This window comes from Calliopsis andreniformis, chromosome 3 (genome assembly GCF_051401765.1).
Source record: "Calliopsis andreniformis isolate RMS-2024a chromosome 3, iyCalAndr_principal, whole genome shotgun sequence".
Taxonomy (NCBI): Eukaryota; Metazoa; Arthropoda; class Insecta; order Hymenoptera; family Andrenidae; genus Calliopsis; species Calliopsis andreniformis.
In genome coordinates, this window is record NC_135064.1 from 9,030,974 (window position 1) to 9,041,702 (window position 10,729).

The 10,729-nt window shown below is 34.5% G+C and overlaps 1 protein-coding gene across 1 annotated transcript; it reads right to left on the reverse strand.

Moving 5' to 3' along the window:
• Positions 1–528: 528 nt before the first annotated feature.
• On the reverse strand, positions 529–4,175 carry LOC143188938 (TBC1 domain family member 13). The gene is made up of 10 exons (XM_076393492.1): positions 3,692–4,175; positions 3,560–3,633; positions 3,268–3,393; positions 3,027–3,180; positions 2,802–2,958; positions 2,441–2,639; positions 2,157–2,358; positions 1,935–2,057; positions 1,811–1,868; positions 529–1,742 (listed from the first exon to the last, which is right to left on the reverse strand). Exons 1-10 carry the CDS (start codon positions 3,709–3,711, stop codon positions 1,665–1,667), a joined length of 1,191 nt encoding a protein of 396 aa, XP_076249607.1. The 5' UTR covers positions 3,712–4,175; the 3' UTR covers positions 529–1,664.
• Positions 4,176–10,729: the final 6,554 nt, after the last annotated feature.

Below are 10,729 nucleotides of genomic sequence, written 5' to 3' on the forward strand. Positions count from 1 at the left end.
CTGTGTGTGAATACAACCAACGCCATATTTAAATTGCGCGCGCTGAGGACTCCGAACCAGGTCTTGCAGATTGGTAACGTACTTTTTGATTTCTTTTAACGCTTGCTTCTTTTTCCTAATTTTAGACATAATTCAAAGTACTGTTGTTATAAATCATTGCATTAGTCTTGGAATAGAGATATTCTATGTACATATATTCGATTATTTTACTAAAAATATCGATACCACAAAAATATGAAAATCGTTAACTACTTTGAAGGGGAACAAAAAATAAAACAAAATGGGAAAATAATTCCAAGAGATTTTTTAATCTGAGAAATAATGACGCCCTTCAGCAGCTAAAGTATTGTATGAACATCCTCGATCATTCACGCGATTCTCACATTTGAAACACTAACAAAGAGCCGAAGTAATTACCATAACCACGACTAATGTATTTGGTAACAGATGATGGAAAATCGATCAAAATATTGATCGTGAGGGCAGCTTGTGTATGTGATTTGCACATAATGCAAATAGAAACAACCATTTATGCAAATATAACAGCATTTTATTTTATAAACGTAGGACGAACGACGTAGGTCATTACAAAAATAAGATTACAAAATATAATATTTCACTTAAACACATTACGTAATTATTGCGCGTTATAAACGATAATAATCTATTACTGCTTAATCATTACAAAATGTGTATCAAATCAGCCATTATACAGACGCATTTGCGCACCTTGTTTTGTCCTCTTTACCTCTTTCTTCTTTTTTTTGTCTTTTTGCTTAATAACTAATGGACTACCATTCCACATTTTCTTCATTAAAAAACCGTTATTAAATCTCAACTTATCGATAAACGTTTTCTTTAAATATCCAAACATTTTCTTTTTTTTTGGATATAACAAGAATTACAACTTTAATATGGCTGAATGTTTCATTCACAGCACTGTTATTCATTTTTTTTAACCCCTAACGAGAAATAATCCTCCTAAACAATCTCCAATTTTTTGTTCGACAACAATGCTTACTATATACCTCTTTTATCTTAAATACGTATTAAGTAATTGAAAAATAATTAATAAAAGTACTTGGCTTATTAACAGTAAAATCAATAACATAATGCAAACACTTAAATTGAAATACAACAGCTTTTAATTCGGTAAAGGTTGTATAGCTGTTTCCTTGTAAACGTAATCATTAAATTATAAAAATATATTTACTATATGAAATTCTTTTTACTAAATAATTGCTTTGTATAAAAAGATATTAACGTTTATGAGTTTAAACCCATTTTTCTTGTTAAGGGTTAACTACCTCTCCCTATCTTGTGTTTAAAGAAAAATTAGAGAGCAAAATTCAGATTCTATTGACTCCGAATTCTTTGAGAATACGAATCCTTGCTTAAAATAATTTTACTTCTCAACAACTTTCGTTCTTGACGGAATTACGATTTACATCTACTGAACCATCTAAAATGAACGATTTAATGTTTGACAAATTGTTCGCGAAAAAATAAACAGATCTATATTTAAAATCATCATTTATAACAAAAAGAGTAGAAAGGGAGAGAGAGAGAACAACGGTATGGAGAAAATGTACCTTTAAGGAGTATTCAAATATCTCATCCTAGATACTTTGTTCATTTTCAGTTCTGCACAAAGTTGTGCGCATTTATGGCGAATTTAAACTTTTGCCTGCTAATGTAGCAGCCTTAGAAAGCACTATTTGAATGTCCATTGAAGGGAAATTCTAAATATAAAATAGAGTACATAGTATTTTAATATCATAAGTAATGTGAAACTATACACTCTACTTACTTGTAACAGCTTGACATTTGTAGCAAAGTCACCAGCAAGTAGTTGGTCCCTCAGTAATCTAAAAAATTTGATTACCTTATACGTACTTTTAGGAATCGAATTAATTTATTAAAACGATACTTACAAGATCATGGCACAGCAAATGTGTATTAAGAAACTGAACCTGTTCTCATCAGCAAACAAGGAATCCCAAATCCTCATAACATCCGGTAAAGGAAATTCTTGCGAGAGTAGAAGGGTTAGCCATCTAGTGGAAAGTTTCGAGTTACCCAAATATTAAGCTTTGGTCAATAATGTAATTGCTTTGTTATAAATGAGAAAATTGATTCTAATTAATTTGACTCACCTAAAGCTGTAATATTGTGGACATAATTCCTGTTGGTGCAAACGTAGCCAAACTTCGGGGTCATTAGTCTTAACTTGAGTCGTTAGTTTACTCATCATTGAATTTATTCCAAATTCAGCTTCATCCAACGATTTTATAAAGAAATCACGAATTTCACCCATCAAATTGGTAAAGCAAAAGAAAGTGTCTGCCTCTGCATGTTCTATAAAAATTATTAGGTTCTGCTATAAAACTTAAAAAGCATATAGTTAACTTTACTTCCTTTAACTTTACTAAAGCTTTACCTCTCCATTTTTGATCAGGATCACAGGCAAATGCATGATAAATAGGGCCAACAATTTCATTCATTCCTTGCACATAGCCTTGACCAGGATTTAATTTAGCATAAAGAAACAGTATTCTTTCTAAAACCTCCCAATGTGCCTCACCTCCTTCCGCTAGGGGTGCATAATCTTCTGTTGCTTTTCTAATGGAAACTGCTATCTGTAAAAACCATAAAATATATTTTAAAAAATTGTTCTATTGTATTTTATTATGTTTATTAAACGACGTTACCTGCTGCTTTCCGTAAAAGCGTAAAGAGAATATGAGAAATTAAATTAATCTTATTTATTTATTTATTACGTTACTCATAAATTTAATTACCTTGGTAATGCCAAGACCCTTTCTTTCCACATTTGCACTTCTTAACACTGTGTGCTGCACTCTATCATGCAAACGCTTTTGTCCACTGGCATTCACAATCTCTTTGCATGGATAGTCTGTACCTTGTTGAAAGAACGATATATCTGGGCATAATCTCCTACAAAAAGGAACTTATTTTATGCACCTTGAATTAGAAACTATAATCACATATAACAGAGATACTACCTAACATCTTTATCTATCTGTAGGAGAACTTCGTTGTCTTTGAAATACGTTTGCCATTTACTGTCAGGATTTAAATTTAAAGGATGATCATGAAATGTAACATCTACTCTTTCGCCATCTGTATTTGTTTCCCCTGGTGTGACAATGAGATCCTCTATAAATAATGAACATTTGTATTGTTTTTTTTTCGTTCTAGTTCCTCTCTTTGCATCGCAAACAAAATAAGAACCATTAGTCGTACCAATAAAAGTTTTATAAAGTATCCTCTTGCGCGTTAGAGTTTCTGACCAACTTGCCCTTGTTGGAGGCAAATAATTTAACAACAATTTCCAACACAATGGTCTCAATCCCCCTTCATCTGGTATCCCTAAGAACATAATAATTGGTCAATACAAATAAGCAGTTAACAAGATTTAGCATTCAATGGAAACCTACAAAATATGTGACATGGAATTAGCTTCACAAAGAAAAATATGCATGCAGCGTACAGTGTAACAGGCAAAGAGGATTAAGATAGTTGCACAGAATCGTACCATGGAAGCACAATCGTTTCAGACTAACGAGATTTATCTCCTCGGCGTTGAGAACATCGTCGAATTCGTTCAATCTAAAACAAATTTCTTCACTAAAAATTTGAGAGTCGACTTAAACACGCGAATTATTACCTCTTCCTTAAAATACTCATCGTGGCGGCGTTTGACACGTGCGTTACTTAATGAGAAATTCGCTTTGCTTTTATCAGCATTCGATAGACGTGTGGGCGTACAAAGATATGCTTGTTTCTCATATTATTGTCAGTGATCTGCCAGCTTGACAGGCGGACTAACCGCCATTTTTCCCTTCGCACGACTTGACTGTCTTTTATATTATACAATGATTCAATTTTGTTATCTTAGGGAGTGGACAGGTCTTTCTTATCATTGCAATATGGCACTCTATACTCTCGTGACTATAAGCACACGAACTGTAGTTTCTACATGAGATATGAGTTAATCCGATTCCAATCTAACCTATCTGACACAGATGTCTTACGATGGATCCAGGAGTATCAGATTGTCTTCTATCGTATTAGTTTAATTGTCTTTTAAGATGCACGGTATATTACGATAAGTATTCCAGTTTAATTTCTGATATTATTTCTATCCCCTATACGTATAGAAAGCTGAAATTATCAAGCAAAATTTAAAGAGAATCAGGTTATCATGTATAGTAAAGTAGATTGTAAACACAATTGACCGCTATTGAGATGAAATCTGTATATTATTGTATATATTTATATGATATACAAAGCAATTATGTTTTATGTATAATGAATGAAAGATATGAAATTTAAAAACTAAGAAAAAGAGTGGAAATCTTAATTGGCTTATAAATACATCCAGATTATCCCTAATCTTTATAGATAAATTGTAAATATGTTCGTAAGTGTATGTGTAATTATGTTTTGAAGAATACTAAAACGAATTTTATTTCATTTTCTTCTCACATTAAAAAAAAATTAAAATAATATATTACTAGTGTTATGAATTTCATTTTCATTCAAATCATTCAAGTATTGCACGTTTTAATAGAGGTAATCCAAGGGTAGGAAATTTTTTAAATGTTAGGAAAAATGATTTAAATATTTAGATATAAAAAAATTGAATCTTTTTAGACATGAAATAGTAAAACCTCGATTAGTCAAGTTATAATTATGTATGATCGTTAGTATTCAGATTATTACTAATAATTTGAAGGAAATGAAAAAAATTAGCCAATGACAAAGCACTTCTTTAGTGTGCATTTTGCTACCCAAATTTGTCATCCTCAAAAAAAACAAATAATTTTATTATATTATCTTTCACACTCAAAAATACTTACGATTTGTTACTATCAAGATGATTGGATATTCAAGTTTTAGATGTCTCGGGGAATCAAGGAGCGGATACGAAAGACAAAAGACGAGCTAACATTGTTTATTATTTTTTTTGTATTCAAGGTATCTCGAAGTAATTATTACAAGCAATAATATAATGAAAGGTAATGAATAAAAAGCGATGAAACTAAACATCAGACGTTACACCTCATTCGTTATTGGTCACATTATCATCTCATTCTCGAATGATTAATTTTTTTTAATCCGCATTTACGGTTCTTTTTATTCTTTTTTTGTTTTCTCTTTCGCTCTCTCTTTCTCTCCCTCTCAGTAATAATTTGTACTTCTCTATTGGCGCAATCCCTTGCCTCTCTAGTACCTAAGAAACCGGTCGATTGCTTCACCAACTTCGACAGATTTGCGAGGTTTCACTATACGTTATCTTTACGACGATAATAATGTTATTACGGAGACGACGCGACTCGATTCGCGCGAATAATGGACAGTCTTCAACGGATCGACGAACGAGCTCGACTCTGCTGAAAAATCAGTCATAGAGATTTCTGCAGTGCTCGGGCCGAGAATTTCATTTCGTCGATTAAAAAAACGCGAAGAGAATGAAGAAGGGAATTCCTCTTTCGAACCTTCGAAACAGAAAAAAAAGGACCATGCGAAATGGCCCTCTGGTCGAGAGGAAAATTATTTTTCATCGCGATCTCTTTGGCTCGCTATGTGGATGCTTCGTGTGAACAAGGAAATAGAAACGAGGGGATAAATCGAGTCGCGTCGTCGCGATGATCGGTCACGTTAACGACGACAAAGAAAATCTCTTTCGTTGTCCACGTCGACACGTTCGGCTCAATAAAATCTGGTTGATTAACAGTGAAATGAACGTTAGTCGTAATAATTCTGTTTCTTTTACCAGTCGATAATTATACACCGTTCTTCTAATGGATGGTTACGTGGGAATATACAAAGTATGTAGAAAAAGAAGTGGAAAGTAAAACTTCGTCCTATGAATTAAAATGCTTCTGCATTCATAAATATGTAAACGTATTGCGTAATAGCTAGAACACGTTGTCGACGATTTTAGAGCGCATCCGATGAAAAGCAGTGAATTCAATGCGTGGACATAACCAGTGCAGTTGAATGGGGGATTCTGGACCAAACATGGACGATTTTCGATCCTGACGACATTCGACACTCTGCTTTCTTTAAAAGTTCCCTTTTGGATGCTGCTTGCTCGTGTAGTTTATTGATTTTTAAGTTTCAAATCAAATGAATATTAAATTAGGGTAAAAAGCACTGATAGAAAATGTTATTACAATTACAAGAAAAGAAATCTGGAGAAAATAATTTTTTTCTTAATTCGTTTTATAAAAATGAAAACACTTTTACCATTATTTTTACTTTCTAGAATTTAAAAATTAGAGTTTTACAAAATGTTGACTCCAGTTTTCGTATAGTTTCCTTTCAATGTTCTTTTGTTGTGGATCCAATGTCACTGTGAAACCAAAAGAGTAACTTCTAATACAGACATTATTTTAATTACAATATTGGAAATCTTAGGACAGCAATTCTCTTCCAAATTTAAAATGAAAACTTCATAATTTTACACAAATTAGATTTTCGTGACTTTAAAAATGAAAGCAAAGAGTAAACTTAAGCTCGAATTCATCGTGTCTGTTTGATTCTACTTCTTCATTATTAATATTGTCATTAATTGATCAAAGTTCCCGAGTCCAGAAACAGGCGAATAAGTCGTAAAGGGTCCATAAAGAGAGGATCGATCCTCGTGGTCTCACGGTCGAGCGAAAATGGCTAAAATACATGCGAGAATTTCGCGGAGGCGCCCTAAAACGGTCGACGGTATCAATGGGTACCGCCCGTATTAATATTCTCGTTACCTTTTCCTTTTAATCGTAATGTACCGTTACAATGTTCGTATAACAATAAAGCAATATGCAAATAGTATGAAGACTTCTTTCCTTCTTGAAGAGTGACTGCTCGTGTGGCACGTTCCGTGCATCGCGCGACTTTAAGTTATTACATATTACAATTAACAATAAAACATTGCACTTTCACATGTCTCGGTATATATCTGTTTCCCTTTTATTTCCTCATTTCTCTTTGTGTCATGTATTCTTTGACTACCTTTAATTTATCCATCATTTTTTTACTTTTTTCATTTTTTTTCCCCCTCTCCGCAAGTTTATCGTCGATCGCACGCTCAACGATATTTTATTGCTGATCGACGCGGTGCAACGTTTCATCGCCGTCCTATACAATAATATATACGCTATTTAATACAATAAATTATCTTTCGTATAGGTATAATACATTATCCAGCAAGATAATATATTATCTCGAAATAATATTACTTTACAACGCGAGCTTGTAGCCGGGTTCGCGTGTCCTACGAGCACGCGTCCAAAGATCAAATCGTTATCTCGCGTATTTTTATTTTATCCTTCTTATTTTTTGTTCAACATTTCTTCGCGTATTTTTCTCCCTATTCTATACTTTTTTTTTTCTCTCGCCACATTCGACGGAGACATCTTGCACGCCTCTGCGTCTTTCTTTGGAAACGACTGGACTTCGAACCCGTTGTGTTTGCACGAAACATCCGCCCCGAGCTTCTCCCGACGTTTTTCTGACCGTCGATATAGTAACCAAATACAGCTTAATTCTATCAGTCGACTCGAGCGATACTCGAACACGGCTTAACTCCTCGAGGATCACACAGCTTCGTTAACGACAGCGAACCATGTCCTCTAATTTTAATATAGTTACTCAAATCATTTTTATACGGAATGAAGGGTACGACTTGATGGGTTATACCCTTTTCAATATTAAAAATGGAAGAAGAAGTGAAACTAAATATCTGAACAATTAATGGTAAATACTAACATCTCTAGGATATTAATTTTGTTGCAGATACAAATACTTTTGCCAAAATATCACAAAGAGTTGAAAATTGCAGAACCATTAATATAGTTCTTCGTTATAAGCTCGTCAGTATCCCGTTCATCCCTACTTTTCTTCGCTACCATATTCGATAACACAGAAACGAATAATCAATGCATAGACTCGGTAGTTGGACTACGAGTCTATTGCTCATAAATAGTGTACTTCTACTTTGTATCGTAAGAACATGGTTCAATAGAATTTTATTTTTTACGAGCAATTTCTTATGAAACACCGTTTTTTTCTCAAATACATAAATACCCGAAACCTTTTTGCTCGATTGCCAGCCTGAAGGAGTTAAGACAGCCAGTGGAAAAGCACAGTATAAAGTCAGCCAGCTTTTCGAGGTTCGCTCGAGTCGTTTCAGTGCAGTCGGTGTCTCGCTTCATTTTCTATTCTTAATAATTACGACGCTTAGAATACATCATTTTCGCTTCTGTCACACGCACACTCGCATTCTCTCTCTTTTTTCCCACGCACTTGTCTTCCCATATCGTCTTTTCTTCCTCGATCACACGCTTATTTCTATCTAATCTCGCGCTCCTTTTTCTCGTCGACCTGTATCAGTCGACTCGAGGAAGGATCGCGATTTTCTTTTTGGATACCTCTGGCTTTTTTAAACGTTACACTTTTCTTTTACGTCGTATTAACAATCTCCGACGGTTCTCGTTAATACTTTGGTGACCGAGATACAGTTACTCACGGTGGAAGTCATTAACACGTTTCAATAGAAACGTTCTCTGAAAAACATGCTGATTTATACGCATTATTAATAATCCATCTCGCTGAAAAATGGTCGATGATTGGGTAAGGGTTAGAAAAGAGCCAAAATAACAAATAATTTAAAAAAGGAAATTTTAGGAATTGATAAGCTTTCTAACCTCCAGAGTCTAAAATAGTCAAATTTGCACAAGCTGTGTTGTGAAGAATTTCGTTCACAACACTGATTAAAATTCCTTCATTGTTAAAGGTTGGTTTAGGTTAGTTTAGAAAGTCTCTGAAGGTTAACACTTGTCTTCCTTTTTTTGCTTTCGATATAAGATACATTAATTAATAATCAGAACAGTATCTGAGAGAACCATGTCCCAACCATCGATACATCAATCGCGAAACAGAACTATTCGCTCGTTGCGAGCGATATCCTCTGCATAGATCGAATCAGACGCGTCTAACAGAGGGCTGGTCTGAAGTGTTCTTCTTTAATTTCGATTTCTCTTTGCGGGAAGATGCGATATAAATTCCTGTTACAATTTGCGAACTATTAGCTGTACACACTTACTAATTTCGAATGTAGAGAAAATATTTGTATTTTACAATAGATTATACATTAAAATAGAATAACTTATACTTCGTTTGCTATCACTCGGCTCTACCGTTCGCTTGTGTAACAAATTCAAGAAACAATACACGTTATAGCGTAGATCGCAAGGTACACGTAATAGTACGTCTAAATTATCAAGTGTTTACATCTAATGCTGTACACGTCGTAACAGTGACTGGAGCGACACCAGCAAAAGTGCGTCAAAATCGAAGAAGAATACTGAAAACCCTTCCTTTACGAGCATCACCCCTCCCCACTATTAAACTTTCTATATTTCTTTCCCCTTTTTTCTAACTACGTGTAGTCAAGGTGCACGATTTCAACCCCTATCTTCTTCACGTGGTTAATTAATCTCTTTCGAGAAACTCGTTCTCGGATCCCGCCCATACATTTCCCCACCACCGATTCGCCGTATGAACAAGTTCATTCGTAACAATCAGCATTGTTCGTTTCCTGAACTGTCACACATTCAACAAAATTTTCTCACGTACATCGCGAGACGTCGAACGCGAAGACTCGTACTATCGATCCCCTCGACTCCGGTTTCGTCTTTCGTGAAACCGACTGAATTTTTGTGTCAAGCGAAACACTATTTCTCGGCCCAACAGGAACTATTTTTATTTCTCTATTTTCAAGATACGATTGATTTTTTTTCTTTTTACTGGCTGACGCGCTATATATTACGCGGAGCATAATTGTGAGTGTGGATAACATTATTTCAGCTCAGTTTCCTCAGCCTTCTTTTATTTCATCTGCAGAAGTAGTATTTGTACACGATTCGATGGACAAAAGTTCGCGACGTTTGCGTAAAGCAACGTCGCTGGAGAGATAAAAACAATATTGCGATTGTAATGATAACGATCAGTTCCGTGATTAAGAAATATAAATACATCACAGAGTGTTATGTTTCCACTTGCTTTTTCCATCCTCGATTCTCCCCCATCTCCTCACGAATATTAATCCACGCGCGATTTGTCCCTGGACTGACTCGAATCTCATCCAACCCCCTCATTGCGGCACAAGTTACGTAAAAATTCAAGTTTAATCGCAGCTAGCGATCTCACTGTGCCCTTTTTCATATTTTTTTCATCTACTGATCGTGCGTTGCGGTTCTGTTCGTGTTTGCAAGAATAAGCGAAGAAGTTTATGATTTTAGACGATAGATACGCTACTGATCATGAATTTTGAAGATCAAAACTCTTAAACAAGATTTCAGTTGGTCCATGAGTACCGAAAGTTGACAAAATGATTGAGTTATACAGGGTGTTTCAAAATCGGTGGTACAAGCTAGATAGTGATACATTGTTTTATACGAAAGAAGATTTGTGAGTATAGAATAAAATATTTTGGAAAGATTGAGTTTGAGTTTTAATCGAATACAAGTGCATCGACATACAGTATTTATTTACTAGAAGATCATTAATATCTCTATCATCTCAACACAAATACCAATTGTTTATTATTCTCGAAAGCGTGACTCTTACAATCTATTAACTTGTGGCTCAAAATGAACCGCAAAACTATAACGAAGTACTGTACATATTTAGAAGATCAGAGTGC

Excerpts from the sequence above, each read along its gene's own strand:
- LOC143188938 (XM_076393492.1), bottom strand. The coding sequence starts at position 3,711 with ATGAGTATTTTAAGGAAGAG. Across the intron at positions 3,634-3,691 it reads ATGAGTATTTTAAGGAAGAG|ATTGAACGAATTCGACGATG; the intron begins GTAATAATTCGC and ends AATTTGTTTTAG. Across the intron at positions 3,181-3,267 it reads ACTTTATAAAACTTTTATTG|AGGATCTCATTGTCACACCA; the intron begins GTACGACTAATG and ends CATTATTTATAG.